The sequence below is a fragment of the Hyla sarda genome, chromosome 7 (assembly GCF_029499605.1).
Source record: "Hyla sarda isolate aHylSar1 chromosome 7, aHylSar1.hap1, whole genome shotgun sequence".
Taxonomy (NCBI): domain Eukaryota; kingdom Metazoa; phylum Chordata; class Amphibia; order Anura; family Hylidae; genus Hyla; species Hyla sarda.
The window spans coordinates 118,597,556-118,615,332 of NC_079195.1; the positions used below are offsets into that span (position 1 = coordinate 118,597,556).

The following is a 17,777-nucleotide window of genomic DNA, read 5'->3' on the forward strand; positions in this document are numbered from 1 at the left end:
GACTACGGAAAAAGAATGAACATGTTCATTCTTTTGGCGGAATCCACTTGGAAATGCATCGCCTTCTATTGAGACAATGCATTTCTGAGCGGTCTAAGCACCAGCTTGTAGTGTGAATAAGCCCTTAGTGGCCAACCAGTTGTTATTACCCATTTTTTTGGTTGTGCATCCCTGTGGCTTCACTATGCGGACAGTGCTCAGTTTTCTTTGCATCTAGATATCGTTGTTTGCAGGTGTGTATTTAATGCAGACACTCCCTTGAGGGTTCCAGGGTAGCCCTTATAAGCACAAAACTCCTAAAGACCAAAACGGCCCCCAGGGGGCTAATTCCCTATTCAAATTTAGGAACCCACCTTTAAAATTGCTTAAAGAGTACCTGTCACCAAATAAACCTTTTAATATAGTGTTCCTTGTGTATTTAGCAGACACTTTCCCCTTCACTTGCTTTTAAAATTATCAACATAAATATGTTTAAAATGTAATAGAAAAACAGCCACTAGGTCGGTTCTGTTCCCTTCTGCAATTAATACAGTGAGTTTGGTCTCCTCACGGCCCGGCAGGAGACCAAACCCAGGAAGTGTTTCTCTGCACTGGCTTGATTAACAGCTGCACAGAGCCTCACTGTGTAATGGATTTATTATACACACATATAATATATAAATGTATATAATCACCTATATATTTTAATTGATAAAATGACTTCTTTTACATCTGCTTAGTTCTTTGCTCAATATTGGCTGACCAGACAGAAATCAGCCTCTCCCCCACCAGTGCAGCATGACAATCAAGATTGCACTGTTTGCATATAGATAAATTAATGTCAAAATGACACTTGCATATTTGGGGAGAAGAACAAGGTTAATAATTGCTTAGAAGCAAAACAAGTCAAACTTGTGCATGACAAAAATATGTACACATATCTTAACCCCTTTAAGACTCAGCATTTTTTCCTTCTTACCTTTTAAAAATCATAACCCTTTAAATTTTCCACCTAAAAATCCATATTATGGCTTATTTTTTGCGCAACCAATTCTACTTTGCAGTGAGAGTCATTTTACCAAAACATCCACGGCATAACAGAAAAAATTCATTGTGCAATAAAATTGAAGAAAAAACGCCATTTTGTAACTTTTAGGGGCTTCCGTTTCTACACAGTGCATTTTTCGGTAAACATGACACCTTATCATTATTCTGTAGGTCCATACAGTTAAAATGATACTCTACATAGATAGGTTTTCTTTTGTCGTACTTCTGGAAAAAATCATAACTGCGCTGTCCCCCACATCGGAGAACTAATCATGTTACCCGCAAGCACCGCTCTCCTTGTCCTCCTGGGAGTTGCGGGCCGCCGCCGCTGGAAATCTGTACTGTACTACATATTCCTGTGCCCGGGCTGCAAAAATAAACTTTAACTCACCTTCCTAGGTTCCCCGTTGCTCCGGTAACGGCCTCACGCTAGGCATGGTAACATCACAGAGCCGTCAGCCTATCACCGGCCGTAGAGATGTCCCGCCTCGGTCGGTGATAGGCTGAGCCCACTGTCATGTAAGGAGCTGGCCAGCTTCTTACATGACCGTGCGCTCAGCATATCACCATCCGCAGCGATGTCCCGCCTTGGTCGATGATAGGCTTAGTCCACTGTCATGTAGGGAGCCGGCCGGTGATAGGATGACGGCTCTGTGACGTTCCCATTCCGAACATGAGGCTGTTACCGGAGCAAAGGGGAAACGTAGGAACGTAAGTTAAAGTTTATTTTGTTTATTTCTGCAGCCCGGGCACAAGGAATATGTAGTACAGTACAGAGTTCCAGTGCCGGCAGCCTGCAACTCACAGGAGGACGAAGAGAGCGGGAATTTTTTATCAATATTAAGACATTTATGGTACACATTAGTGCTGGGCGGTATACCGGTTCATACCGAATACCAACTTTTTTCCTGCACGATATGAATTTTTCCCATACTGCAATACCGGTTGGGCCCCTCCCCCCCCCTCTCGATTGAATGAATTATCAGCTGCAGTGCGCTGTCCCCACATCGGGGAACTAATCATATGTGACCCGCGGCGCTGTTCTGGTTCCCACCCAATGAATTATCAGCCCAGCACTGCGCTGTCCCCCACATCGGGTAACCAATCATAAGTCACCTGCAAGCACCGCTCTCTTAGTCCTCCTGTGAGTTGCAGGCTGCCGGCGCTGGAACTCTGTACTGTACTACATATTAATTGTGCCCGGGCTGCAAAAATAAACAAAATAAACTTTAACTTACGTTCCTACGTTTCCCCTTTGCTCCGGTAACAGCGGCCGGCTTCTTACATGACAGTGCGCTCAGCCTATCACCGGCCGCAGCGATGTCCTGCCTCGGTCGGTGATAGGTTGAGCGCACTGTCATGTAAGGAGCCGGCCGGTGATAGGATGACGGCTCTGTGACGTTCCCATCCCGAGCATGAGGCTGTTACCGGAGCAAAAGGGGAAACGTAGGAACGTAAGTTAAAGTTTATTTTGTTTATTTTTGCAGCCTGGGCACAAGGAATATGTAGTACAGTACAGAGTTCCAGCGCCGGCAGCCTGCAACTCACAGGAGGACGAAGAGAGCGGTGCTTGCAGGTGACTTATGATTGGTTACCCGATGTGGGGGACAGCACAGTGCTGGGCTGATAATTCATTGGGGGGAACCAGAACAGCGCCCGCGGGTCACATATGATTAGTTCCCCGATGTGCGGCTGATAATTCATTCAATCGAGAGGGGGGGGAAGGGGCCCAACCGGTATTGCAGTATGGGAAAAATTCATATCGTGCAGGAAAAAAGTCGGTATTCGGTATGAACCGGTATACCGCCCAGCACTAATGTGTACCATAAATGTCTTAATATTGATAAAAAATTCCCCCAACCCCCATCAATGTTTTACGTCAGCCACCGCCCTATGATGGCAATCCATGGTGGATATGTTTTAATTGTGGTGCCAAGAGCGCCCCCTAGCGAGATACGTGTTATAGTTGTGGTGCCCATAGGCTACATCCAGTTTCCGCCCCCCCAGTAATGAACTGAAAACACCTGCCCCTTCCATATCTGGAACTGGTGGCCATCTTGGTATACACGGAAGTATGGGTACTCCCACTTCGGCCCCTGGCAGCCAACTTGTGTCACTCCTACTTCCGGCCCCACCCCTGGCAGCCATCTTGATATACCCGAAAGAGCTACTCCCATGTATCCTGTGCTTAATCCTGATGGCTCCTACCATGTTCCTCCTACACCCATCCTCCCTCACTTTGTTAATGGGGGAAGGAGGAGAAGCAATTCTCAGAGGACAACAAGACCAATGTAGCTACCGGAGGGATAGAACCAGCCCTAATGTAGTCACCCCTAGAGGGCAGCTACGCTTCCACTCCGGGGGTTGCCCTCATAGCAGGCGCTCAAGCACCCGTGACCTGTCCCAAGCAGCAGGTAGACCTAATTTCACCTGGTCACTTCTGCATGTCACCCTTTAATTCAGCCAGTCTTTCCGAGACCCCTATCAGAAATACCTTTTATACCCCAAGGCGGCTTGATTGACATTGCACAAGGGCAATGCCCCTCCTGATGCCCCTACTATGTATGTTACTTATAACCCATCCCAAGCAGCTACCCTTGTATCTCAACTCCTTGACCCAGAGAAACAACCAATGCCCTTTTACTGTAGGATCAGGGAAATTCAACAATCTTACTCTGCTTCATTTAAGGATCTACAGTGACCCCCCGACATACGATGGCCCCGACATATGATCAAATCGACATACTATGGCCTCTCAGAGGCTATCGCATGTCGATGTCAGCATCGACATACGATGCTTTTTTTATGTAGGGGCCATCGCATTAAGTGCTATCCGGAAGCGCAAAATGCTTAAGCTGCTGCCGGATAGCAGCTTAATGTTCCCCGTGTGGTGCGGTGAGTATTACTTACCCCTCCACGATGCTCCGGGGTGCCCTTCGGGTCCAGCGCTGGTCCACCGATGTCTTCTCGGCCCTCTCCAGTGACGTCAATATGTTGATGCGCACGCCGTCCCGTCATCCAATAGGAACGGCGTACGCAGCGACATAATGACGTCGCTACGTAGGCCCAGTAAGGCCTTGCGGAAGACAGCGGAGGACCGGAGAAGACCAGGAGAGCCCAGCAGAGGACCGGAGAAGACCAGGAGAGCCCAGCGGAGGCCCGGGGACACCATCGGGAGCGGCGGGGACACCATCAGGAGCGGCGGGACGCGGTCCGGAGTGGCGGGGACAGGTGAGTATGACTTTACCTTTTTACATTGCACAAATCCCTCAACATACGATGGATTCGACAAACGATGGCTCGCTTGGAACGAATTACCATCGTATGTTGAGGGACCACTGTACAGAGCCTATGTCAGATTAAGGCTGGTGATTCTTACTGGCCAATTATGGAACCACATCTCCAGAAAGGAATTTACCCTGAGGAAACTACGTACCAGTCAGGCACCTACAGACAGATTAGCAGATCAAGCAACTAGTGTCCATGATATTAGCCAAGACAAAGGTGAATCTGTTGAAAAATACTATGCCCGAATCAAGCAACTCTTTCATGATCTTGGATTTGACTCAGCCAATAAATCACATTCACAAATGTTATCCTCTGCATTTGTCAATGGCCTAAAGGACCCGGTAAAGAAGGGCCTTGTTCTGTCATGCCCAGAATACAGAGTGCTGACACTTCATACCCTACTCTTAGTGGCAAAAGGCTTAGAGTCCAGCCAAGCTCTCACCAAGAAACCTGCCCCTCTTATGATGACTGGGGATCTCCCCACCAACCGCCCGCCAACAGGATGGTGCCAACCTGTAGTCTGCTACAACTGCCACAAGCCTGGCCACTATAAACGTGACTGCAGATTCCCAAGAAGATCTGGACCCCCACAAGGTCAATTACCAATACCAACAACCCAATGGCCCACATGGCACTCAAGAGCCCTCTGGATACTCCCCAAACCAAGGACAAAGACCTACCCAAGATCATCTGGATCTGCTACCATAGGATTTGGGCAAGCCTGTGTCTCACTCACCTTCTATGGCAGTATCCTCAACCAACATGGATGGCCTTCTGGTTATAATGACACTACCCATTGAAGGGCACCCTACAACCTTTCTTATAGACACAGGTGCAGCCAGAAGTGTAATTAGGGCCCAAGACCTGCCAACTTAATCTTTCCTCTCAAATATAGATGTCATGTGTAGGGGTTGATGGTGTCCCTCGAACTAATCCTCTCACAAAGCCTCTCCGCATAGCCAACTTCCCCCACTTACTGGCCAGATTTGTACTTTCAGACACTTGTCCACTCAACCTGTTAGGAGCAGATGTTCTCTCTAGACACCAAGCCTCCATTAAATTTAGCAAAGGTGGAACTATATCCATCTCTTCCCCTCTGAAGATTGAGGATGTCTCTGCTCTATGCTCCATCCCGATCATGTTGGCTCTTCATAAAACTCCCACCTCCACAATCCCATCAGATGTACTTGCCTGTATACCAGTCAGTCTCTGGTCAACTGGTCCAGTAGACATTGGCAAACTTAAGGTCCCACCTGTCATAGTCACTCTCAAGCCAGGAGCCCCGTTGCCTAGAAAACCCCAGTACCCACTTAAGATTGCCCAATCTGAGGTTCTCTCTAAACAAGTCCGGACAATGGGGCTCTCACGCCATGCACCTCCCCCTGCAACAAGCCCCTATTCCCGGTCAAGAAAAAGGCTGCCAAAGGGGAACCTGAGAAGTACAGGATGGTTCAAGATCTTAGAGCCGTGAATGAAGCCACAGTACTAGACACCCCTATTGTCCCCAATCCCCATACTCTGCTGTCAATTTTACTGTGCAATGCATACCTTTGCATCCCAGATGCTGGTATTTATTCACCTTCACCCACGAAACACAGCAGTACACTTGGACTGTCATGCCCCAAGAAGCTCAAAATTCCCCCAGCCAGTTTGCTAAAGCCATGACTCTCATCCTATCCACTTGGCAAGGACAGAACCAATTCGTGGTACTTCTTAGCTACGTGGATGATCTTCTTTTATGTGCTGAGGACCTCCCATCTGCAGAGAAACATTCTGAAAGTCTCATCTGTTACCTAGCCGACCAAGGCTGCAAAGCCTCAAAACAGAAACTTCAATGGTGTTCCCCCCTGTGTTCCTTGACCACTGCATCTCACTCACAAGGCACCAGACATCTTACTCAAGACAGAATTCAAGCCATACAGGATATCCCTGTACCAGCAAGACCCAAGGCTTTACATGCCTTCCTTGGACTGATCTCCTACTGTCGGTCATGGATCCCAGGAGCCTCTCTATTGATGCAACCTCTATATGATGCTTTAAAGACGGATCCCTTTGACCACTTTGAGGAAGCTATCTCCAACTTCCTAAAACTCAAGGATGCCATCTCCTCAGCACCTGCACTTGGCCTGCCAAGACAAACCCTTCAAGCCCTTTGTCTCGGAATGACAGGGACATGCCACTGGTGTCCTAGCCCAGTCTCACGGCAGCAGGACAAGACCTATTGGATATTACTCTTGTAGAATCTATGCTGCGGCCAGAGGAGGCCCATCCTGCCTTAGAGCTGTCTTTGCTGCAAAGGCACTCCTGGACAAAACTTCTGACCTAGGTCATGATCTCATTTTCCTGGCTCCTCATGACATCTCTGGAATTCTTAACCAGACTCAGTCAAAACATCTCTCCACAGCAAGACATCTCAGACTACAGTGCTCACTCTTGATACCTGACAATGTCACCCTAATAAGATGCAATGTTCTTAACCCCTCCACCCTGCCTGCTTCCACTTCCTGAGGGGGGAAATTAAGGTTATGAAGAGGATCAAGGTGAAAAGGATCAGGGTAACCACTCCCATGATTGTTTTGAGCAGATGAGGATGGAAACAAGACACTTGCCATCGGTAAGTGAAACTCCACTGCCCAATCCAGACCTCACCATCTTTGTGGATGGCTCGAGATTTGCAGAAGAGCATGGGAAATACCATACAGGATATGTTGTCACAACGGAAGATACAGTCTTAAAAGCGGAGGCCCTACCTCCTACTGTCTCTGAACAGGAAGCTGAACTTCAGGCCCTCATCATGGCATGCAAATTGGCAGAAGGCCAAACAGCGAATATATATACCGATTTGGCTTATGCATTTGGCACCACCCCTAATTTTGGATTACTGTGGAAAACCAGAGGCTTCCTGAAAGGAGCAGGAACACCAGTAAACACAGCATGGCCATCAAGGATCTGATGGATGCCTTCTCCTCACAACTCAAGTGGCAGTTCTGAAAGTAAAGGCCCATGGACTACTGAACTTTAGGGAAGCAAAGGGTTTTATATTTTAATCACCTACAAAAATGATTAAATGGTTGGCATGTTGACAGCACTTTTTTGACTGCCTTACACATGTGTTATACTCAGTTGGTCTAGTGGAATTTATATGGAGCTCTCATAGTACGGGCTATCCTATTGAGGATTACAATATTGAGGAACTCAAGTGAACTTGTGCTATTGAGCAACTACCTAGCAGACTCTGCAGCCAAACATGCAGCCAGAAACTCACAGTAAGTGAAAAGCAAAGTGAAAAGCAAACACTCCGATGTTGGCCCTACAGACCCTACCAGTAGACAAAACCCAGTTGAAAGAACAAGAGAAAGCAAGCCCTGAAGAAAAGGACATATGGAAACAGAAAGGAGCCGTGTTGAATAGGAATGGCCTATTTGAAAATAACAGGAAGCCCTGCTTACCAAGAAGTATGTACCCAGCAATGGTGCAGTGGGCACATGGAGCTGCCCACTTGTCAAAAACTCTCATAAATGCCCTAATTCAAAAGTACTACACAGCACCAGGAATTACACCACTAACAGACAACTACTGCAAGTCCTGTGCTATTTGTGCAATGTGCAACCCAGGCCGTATGAAGAAAAACACCCCAGAAACACTTGGCCAGACCACAGTTCCCGTTTCAAAGGATACAGATTGACCACATACAAATGCCAAAGAGTGGAAGATTTGAATATGTCTTAGTGGTGGTGGACATGTTCTCAGGGTGGCCGGAAGCAACTACCAATATGATAGCCAAGACAACAGCCAAGAAACTCCTCAATGAAATAGTAGGTCAGTATGGAGTACCTGAAGTCATTGAAAATGGGAGGTGGACATAAGATGAGCAGATGTAAAATGGGGGAGATGAGACATGAAATGGGGGAAAGTGAAATTGGGGTGGGGGGTGGGAATGCAATGGGGGATTTTACAATTTGTTTATTATATTGAAATCACAACATTTACCTCTATAATCGCAATATGGCATTTTCCCCAAATCGCGTTGCCCTGTGAAGCACAGAAGACACTGGGAGGAGAAAGTATCTACGGTAGACCACCCTCAATCTCCTGCACGCCACCCGGCAGTCCCCAGGAAGGGGGTGTATCTCTATGGGAGAGCCAGAGATACAGAGTTCGGGTATTTCCGGCTCGGCCATAGAAATTCATGGAGGGGGTGTGTCGGTCGCCGCTTCATGCGGGGGGTTGACATGCTCCCTTCCTGGAGACTGCTGGGGTGCCGAGCAGGAGATCGAGGGGGGTCGCGACAGTCGGACCCCCAGCGATCTAAAACCTCTCTCTATCCTTTGTATAGGGGATATGTTTTACTGCACTTGAGTACTCCTTTAAGGTGGATGGACATGAAATAGGGGGAGAGATGAAATGGGGTAGTGAGATATAAAATGGGGGAGTGTGAAATGGAGAGTGCTGGCGTGGAAGCATGAAATTGGGGGATTTGATATGAGGGAGATAAGACATGAAATGGGGAGGTGCCCAAAAAATGGGAGGGACAGACCTGAAATGGGGGGTGAACATGACATTGGAGATTGGACATGAAATTTGTTTATAATATCTTCATTGCATATTTAAATCGCTATATTTTCACATAAATCGCATTATCATGCTCACCTCCTCTTCAGCACAGAGAGCAGCCAGGTTACCTCCTACGCTCTGGTGTAGGCACCGATGGCGAGTGACATCACTACCTGGGCCAGGGCAGAGATCTTACTCCCCTCACAGTTTAGGCTGCAGCCTCTAGCTGGCCTGGGAGTCTGTGACTGGGCCCTCCCGTCTTCTGGGCCCCTTAGTAACTGCATACCGTGCCTCTATGACAGGTGTACACGTTGCCAAGTCTGACCAGCTTAATGTTACTATGCATTTACTGGTTTCTTGTCTACGGAGTATAAGCATGTAAAACTAGATCTAGATCCTTTTTTTGCAGTAGAATAAGAGATCACAGTACTTAGGTCTATCATCTGATTGGTAAGAAATGATGGAATTTTAAGTTCTATATCAAATAGATTAGACACTGTACAGAAATTTAAAAAAAATCCCAAATGATCTGGCCTTTTCTCCCAGGAGAAAATTATTATTGAATCATACAAGGCCCATCATTTTCTCCTGATGAAACATCAATTAGGTTATTACATTACAAAAATAAAATAATTACCACATACATATTATAGTTATAGCAACACAATAAATACAACACACAAATTTAAACATTACAGGTAGGGAGCCTTTTCCCTACAAGCTTCCATTGTTAGGCTTGTTGTACCTGCTCCTAATGTTCCCATCCAGCACGTGATCCTTCTTCCAAATAGAGGTGACTGCACCCAACATTAAGCCACAAGCACACAACATAATATCTGGTGTTACAAAGAGTGCACCTATTCAGGAACAATCCCCTGTAAACACCATAGGCACATGAGAGCTAACATTTCCAGACAGCACTGGCTCTATATATAAAAGTAGTGATTCATGACAGAGACTGCTGTATAATGGTCACCAGGATCCATGTGACCTCAACCATTGGATTAAACAATCCTAGCAACCTAGGACACAGCACTTGATTTATTAACCCTTCGAGTACAAAACTATTTTTGGATTTAAAGGGGTTGTCCCATTATTTATTTTTACTTTAGAAAGTGGACAGGCAAAAAAACATTTCAAATAGATGTCATCCCTTGTCCCTATTTTTTTGACAATGTGGCAGTTTTTTGGCAGGTTTTTCAGTTTTTACTACAATTTTGTGGACAGCATTTTAATTCCATATTTTGGAGGTGGATGGTGTTGAAAAATGTGTTAAAGTTTACTATACTTTGTTTAACATTTTCTTTCATTTCCAGTACATACGTTTGATTTCTGTTTACCGTATATACTCTAATATGAGCCGACCCAAATATAAGCCGAGGCCCCTAATATTACTACAAAAACCCAGGAAAAGTTATTGACTCGACTATAAGCCTAGGGTGGGAAACATCATGTCCGGACAGCCATCGGCTGTCCAGGCATGCTGGGAGTTGTAGTTTTGAAACCTCTGGAGGTCCGCAGGTTGAAGACCACTGCGGCCTTCGTAATCATTCCCCCCCCCCTTCATCATCACCACCTGTCAATCCCTTCATCAGTGGTCTTCAACCTGCGGACCTCCAGATGCTGCAAAACTACAACTCCCAGCATGCCCGGACAGCCGATGGCTGCGGCCTTCGTCATCATCCAGCCCCCCCCCCCCTTTTGTTTTGTACTCACCCCCCCCTCGGCGGGAAGTTAGGGTGAGCTGGTCCGGGCGATCTATGCTGCAGGAACCATCCGGTGGGGACAGTTAGTCGTTGCGGGCTGTCCATTTTCACCGGGGGGGGGGGGCCTCTTCTCCGCTCCGGCTCCAGAGTAGTGACGTTGCCTTGACGACGACGCACAGGGACGTTCAGGCGCAATGTCCCTGTGCTTCGTCATCAAGGCAACGTCCCTACTCCGGGGCCGGCGCGGAGAAGAGGCCCCTCCGGTGAAAATGGACAGCCCGCAACGACTAACCGTCCCCACCGGACGGTCCCTGCAGCATAGATGGCCCGGACCAGCTCACCACCCTGCCGAGGGGAGGTGAGTACAAAACAAAAGGGGGGGGGGGGGGCTGGATGATGACGAAGGCGGCAGTGGTCTTCAACCTGCGGACCTCCAGAGGTTTCAAAACTACAACACCCAGCCATTGGCTGTCCGGGCTTGCTGGGATTTGTAGTTTTGCAACATCTGGAGGTCCGCAGGTTAAAGACCACTGAAGCCGAGGGGGGCGTTTTCAGCACGAAAAATCGTGCTGAAAAACTCGGCTTATACTCGAGTATATACGGTATATTTGTCTGATTTTTTTTATATATATTGGGGAAGATTTATCAAAACCTGTGTAGAGGAAGAGTGGGGCAGCTGCCCATAGCAACCAATTAGATCGCTTCTTTCATTTTTCACATGCCTCTTTAAAAAAGAAAGCAGCGATCTGATTGGTTGCTATGGGCAACTGCACCTCTCTTCCTCTACACAGGATTTGATAAATCTCCCTCATTATCCTTTTGCCTACATGCCAGAGGTGAAGCACTCCATACTGATCTGAGTGATCTCGGAGCACACAGAGCACTAAATAATCTCAAGCCATGACATACAGTTATGGGAAAGAGGACTTAAAGGGGTACCCCTAGACATAAGATGTCTGATAACGGGGGTCCAGCAGCTGGGACCCCCGCGATCTCTCTGCAGCACCCAGCGTTTACAATGTTGGGTGCGGTCAGTGGGGGTCGTGACGTCACAGTCACAGCCACACCCCCTCATGACGACACGTCACACCCCCTCATTGCAAGCCAATGGGAGGGGGGCGTATTTTCCGTATCCGCACAAAGAACGACTCTGTTCATCTTTTGTGCGGACACCGAACGGAACGCATAGCCGTCCATCAGACGGCGAACTCTCGTGCGGTCTTAGCGCTGGCATGTTATGCCAACGCCCGCACTCCTCAGAATGTCTTCCCAGAAAATCTCCTGGAAGTGTGTCTGAACATAGCCTAAGGGTTCATTCACATGGGTGGATTTTGTAAAGATTTCTCACAGCGTATTTCATGCCTGCCCCCATTCAAACTTGCAACATGCTGTGAGGGTGTATTCAAATTTGTGAACATTTGTGAAAATTTGTGTTCTTAGGCCAAGTTTCCACTTTCTGGCCCAAAAAAAAAAAACGCAAGAATAAATGCCAGAAAAAAAACACCATGGCATTTTTTTTCTTCTCAAATTTTTGCCTTTGTGTGGAAATTGCACTTTTGGCACCTTTGGCATTTTTTTAAAGAATTTTGTTGGGTTGCAAACAATAAAAAAAAATATGCAGTAGGGATGGAAAAAAATGTATTTAACAAAATGTATTTTTTAAGAACAAAATGTTTATTTATTTTTAAACAGGCACCAATTTATGTTGAGGCGCAGGGAACTATAAATGTAGCCAGCAATATTAAAAATTTATAAAAGGGCCATTTAGCTGTAAAAATAATGTTTTTTATAATACATTTTTTAAATTTTTCATTAGTAATGTATTTTACATTTTGTGTTTAATAAAGTGTGTGTTTATTTTTTTTTTACATTTTTTTAGGTAGTACTACTACTCCTAGCAAGGAACAGACTGTTCCATGCTGGGAGTAGAAGTACCTGTACTAATAGACAGATCGCCCCGGGTGTCACTCCTGACACCAGATGCCATCTGTTTAATAAGAGAAGAGAACTTCACATCACAGTGCAGGGGAGCGGAGAAGTGCGGCTGTGCTGCCAGCTTCTATAGATTATATAGGAGAATCACAAGTGTGTCAGAAGTGACACCCGATGCAATCTGTCTATTAGTACAGGTACTACTACTCCCATCATGGAACAGTCTGTTCCATGCTGGGAGTAGTAGTAGTAGTAGTAAAAAAAATTAAAAAATTAAGAAAAAAAAAAGTTAAAAACACACACTTTATGAAACACATAATTAAAATACATTACTAATAAAAAGTTTTACAAAATTATAAAAAAAATATATTATTTTTACAATTAAATGGCCCCTTTCTACATTCTTTATATTGCTGGCTACATTTTTAGGTCCCTGCCGCTTACATATATTGGTGCCTGTTTAAAATAATAATACATTTGGTTAAATACAATCTTTTCCATCCCTACTGTATCAGGTTTTTTAAATAATATTTTTAATGGTACCCTACAAAATTTAATAAAAAAAAAAGGTATCTCCATCCCGTCCAAAAAAGAATAAAAACCACCTGAAAAAACACCAAAGTTGAAACCCACATGGCGTTTTTCTTGAAGTTTTTTCACTCCTATAGACTTCTATTGGAGAAAAACACCACGATGTCAACATGCTCCGATTTTGAAAAACTGCCAAGGAGCAGGAAAATGGCAAAGAATAGTGAAAAAACGCCAAAAGGATAAAAAAAAAAAAAAAAAAAAAAGCCAAACTAAAAAATGCCAAGTGGAAAAGGAATTTTGCGATTTCTCACTGATTTACAGCTAACATGCACCAGATTTGGCATTTCTTTGCTCTTTTGGAAAAAAAAAAAAAGTGAAAACTTAGCCTTAGTGTGTATTCACATGCACAGGATCTGCTGCGGATTTGAAGTTGTAAAACCTGGACCCGCAACGGCAAATTTTACAAGGCAATTCTTTTTATTGCCTTGTAAAATCCACAACTGCGAATCGGCAACTACAAACCTGCAGCGAATCTATTGTGTGTGAATTCACAATATGGTATGTCTTCCCCTATTATTCACACGTACATATTTTGCTGCAGATTTTCCGACCCATTGAAGTCAAAGGGTAGGAAAATCAGCAGAAGAAAACTCACGTGTGAACATACCCTGGGTCTGTTCACGAGTGGATTTTGTGCAGATGTTCCGCAGTGTGTTTGCTGGAAAAAAAAAACTGCAGCAGAGCAGAATTTGCTATCATTGACTTCAATCGGTCCTCGGAAAATCTGCACATCTGCCACTATTGCAGATTTTCTGCTGACCCATTGAAGTCAATGGTAGCAAAATCTACCAAAAATCTGCCTGTGTCAACTATGTTCAAACAGCGGAATACATGCGGAATACTCCGCACCGACATTCCACTGTAGCAGAGTCCAATTGTTTTCAATGGGATTCTGCTGCACTGTGTCTGCCAAGATTTCGCTCTGGAATGCATTGCTGTCTATAAGATGGCACATTTCTGAGCTGTCCTAGCACCTGCCGGGGCTTTCAGATGCGCGGGTAGTCCCTTAGGCGTGGCTATGTGACATGGCTATGTTCACACGGCGGAATTTCCACGGAAGAATTATGCCGAAATTCCACCGTAATTTAATGCCTATTGATTTCAAAGGGATTCTGCAGCCCCATTCACACAGCAGAATGTCCCGCCATGGAAATTCCACAAAAATATATAAATTCAGTCTTATATGTTGCCGAATTCTGCTGCAGAATCCTATTGAAGTCAATGGGGCTTGAATTCTGTGTTCTGAGAATTTCGCCATGTGAGGTAGTAGATTTCATGCAGAAATTTATTTTACAGGCTAATTTTGTCCATCATTGATAATAGACGACAATCTGTGTGAAAAATAAAATACGTCGGCGATTTTCCGCTGTGTGAACCCTGCCTAAGGGAACATTCACATGCTGCGGATCTGCTGGCGATTTTCTGAAGCCTGTCTCCAGCAGACCAGCAAGTGATTTTAAATACATAGATTTGTTTTAGGGAATAAATATTGCATGTTTGTTTTTTTTAACAAATAACCTGCCAGAAATTGGCCCGAACAACCCCGAGATCTCCAAACTGTGGACCTGTAGCTGTTGCAAAACTACAACTCCCAGCATGGCCGGGAATACTGGGAGTTGTAGTTTTGCAACAGCTGGAGGTCCTAAGGACTGGACAGCTGTGGCCCCACAGGAGCACAGGGATGGTATATCACAAGGTCAGGACAATATAAGCACTGCATTATATAAGACATCACTGACGATACATCCACTGCCATATCCAGCGTACAGGGCAGACAGGGACACACACTGCGCACCCCTCCACACACCACAACCCTCCGGCCCCGTACACACTAGACATCACACTCACTGCGCTTGTTTCCCACCTTCGGTCAACCCCCTCCTCTCCCCGTCTCCAAGCCTGCTGTCAAATCTGCCGGTTTCCCATGGCAACAGCAAGTGACGTAATTCCGTCGCGTGAATACAACGTGAGGCGCCGCCATGTTGGTGAAGGCGGAAGAGATGTTAGGGGGGGACAGACGTGAGCGGTCACAGTGTATTGTACAAGGGGGATTCCTATAAGAAATGCGGGCTGCTTATATGGAGACATTCTCCTCAGAAATGTGAGGAATATTATGTCGTGCTATACGTGAGGGACATATTGGTTTGCAGACGTCATTGTATCCATGTTAGGTCACAGATGTGCTCACCAGGGGTGTGAGGAATCTCCATACAGCTATTACACCAGTTTAGGGTATGGTTCACACAGGGTGTTTGTCTCCATACAGCTATTACACCAGTTTAGGGTATGGTTCACACAGGGTGTTTGTCTCCATACAGCTATTACACCAGTTTAGGGTATGGTTCACACAGGGTGTTTATCTCCATACAGCTATTACACCAGTTTAGGGTATGGTTCACACAGGGTGTTTATCTCCATACAGCTATTACACCAGTTTAGGGTATGGTTCACACAGGAGGGTGTTTGTCTCCATACAGCTATTACACCAGTTTAGGGTATGGTTCACACAGGAGGGTGTTTGTCTCCATACAGCTATTACACCAGTTTAGGGTATGGTTCACACAGGGTGTTTGTCTCCATACAGCTATTACACCAGTTTAGGGTATGGTTCACACAGGGTGTTTGTCTCCATACAGCTATTACACCAGTTTAGGGTATGGTTCACACAGGAGGGTGTTTGTCTCCATACAGCTATTACACCAGTTTAGGGTATGGCTCACACAGGGTGTTTGTCTCCATATAGCTATTACACCAGTTTAGGGTATGGTTCACACACAGTGTTTGTCTCCATATAGCTATTACACCAGTTTAGGGTATGGTTCACACAGGGTGTTTGTCTCCATATAGCTATTACACCAGTTTAGGGTATGGTTCACACAGGAGGGTGTTTATCTCCATACAGCTATTACACCAGTTTAGGGTATGGTTCACACAGGAGGGTGTTTGTCTCCATACAGCTATTACACCAGTTTAGGGTATGGTTCACACAGGGTGTTTGTCTCCATACAGCTATTACACCAGTTTAGGGTATGGTTCACACAGGGTGTTTGTCTCCATACAGCTATTACACCAGTTTAGGGTATGGTTCACACAGGGTGTTTGTCTCCATACAGCTATTACACCAGTTTAGGGTATGGTTCACACAGGGTGTTTGTCTCCATACAGCTATTACACCAGTTTAGGGTATGGTTCACACAGGAGGGTGTTTGTCTCCATACAGCTATTACACCAGTTTAGGGTATGGTTCACACAGGGTGTTTGTCTCCATACAGCTATTACACCAGTTTAGGGTATGGTTCACACAGGAGGGTGTTTATCTCCATACAGCTATTACACCAGTTTAGGGTATGGTTCACACAGGAGGGTGTTTGTCTCCATACAGCTATTACACCAGTTTAGGGTATGGCTCACACAGGGTGTTTGTCTCCATACAGCTATTACACCAGTTTAGGGTATGGTTCACACAGGAGGGTGTTTGTCTCCATACAGCTATTACACCAGTTTAGGGTATGGCTCACACAGGGTGTTTGTCTCCATACAGCTATTACACCAGTTTAGGGTATGGTTCACACACGGTGTTTGTCTCCATATAGCTATTACACCAGTTTAGGGTATGGTTCACACAGGGTGTTTGTCTCCATACAGCTATTACACCAGTTTAGGGTATGGCTCACACAGGGTGTTTGTCTCCATACAGCTATTACACCAGTTTAGGGTATGGCTCACACAGGGTGTTTGTCTCCATACAGCTATTACACCAGTTTAGGGTATGGTTCACACAGGGTGTTTGTCTCCATACAGCTATTACACCAGTTTAGGGTATGGTTCACACAGGAGGGTGTTTATCTCCATACAGCTATTACACCAGTTTAGGGTATGGTTCACACAGGAGGGTGTTTGTCTCCATACAGCTATTACACCAGTTTAGGGTATGGTTCACACAGGGTGTTTGTCTCCATACAGCTATTACACCAGTTTAGGGTATGGTTCACACAGGAGGGTGTTTATCTCCATACAGCTATTACACCAGTTTAGGGTATGGTTCACACAGGAGGGTGTTTGTCTCCATACAGCTATTACACCAGTTTAGGGTATGGCTCACACAGGGTGTTTGTCTCCATACAGCTATTACACCAGTTTAGGGTATGGTTCACACAGGAGGGTGTTTGTCTCCATACAGCTATTACACCAGTTTAGGGTATGGTTCACACAGGGTGTTTGTCTCCATACAGCTATTACACCAGTTTAGGGTATGGTTCACACAGGAGGGTGTTTGTCTCCATACAGCTATTACACCAGTTTAGGGTATGGTTCACACAGGGTGTTTGTCTCCATACAGCTATTACACCAGTTTAGGGTATGGCTCACACAGGGTGTTTGTCTCCATACAGCTATTACACCAGTTTAGGGTATGGTTCACACAGGGTGTTTGTCTCCATACAGCTATTACACCAGTTTAGGGTATGGTTCACACAGGAGGGTGTTTGTCTCCATACAGCTATTACACCAGTTTAGGGTATGGTTCACACAGGGTGTTTGTCTCCATACAGCTATTACACCAGTTTAGGGTATGGTTCACACAGGGTGTTTGTCTCCATACAGCTATTACACCAGTTTAGGGTATGGTTCACACATGGTGTTTGTCTCCATACAGCTATTACACCAGTTTAGGGTATGGTT

The 17,777-nt window shown here is 45.6% G+C and overlaps 2 protein-coding genes across 8 annotated transcripts in view; one reads left to right on the top strand and one right to left on the bottom strand.

Moving 5' to 3' along the window:
* Positions 1–17,777, bottom strand: part of FBXL15 (F-box and leucine rich repeat protein 15) — a 167,343-nt gene that overhangs the window by 51,137 nt on the left and 98,429 nt on the right. The window contains exon 1 of one of the 5 annotated variants that reach the window (XM_056530568.1): positions 14,962–15,047. The exons of 1 other annotated variant lie outside the window; for it this stretch is intronic. Coding sequence is in view for 2 of the 4 variants with exons in the window: in XM_056530566.1 (XP_056386541.1) it covers positions 9,614–9,632 (19 nt within the window). In the remaining 2 variants the exon portion in view is untranslated. Of the gene's footprint in view, positions 1–9,613; positions 10,266–14,929; positions 15,048–17,777 lie in introns of those variants that run through there. 3 more of the 5 variants (XM_056530569.1, XM_056530567.1, XM_056530566.1) reach the window with 3 other exon arrangements.
* PSD (pleckstrin and Sec7 domain containing) overlaps positions 15,091–17,777 on the top strand; it is a 612,742-nt gene continuing 610,055 nt past the window's right edge. For all 3 annotated transcript variants that reach the window (XM_056530561.1, XM_056530562.1, XM_056530564.1), the window contains exon 1: positions 15,091–15,198. The gene's annotated coding sequence lies outside the window, so the exon portion shown is untranslated. The remainder of the gene's footprint in view (positions 15,199–17,777) is intronic.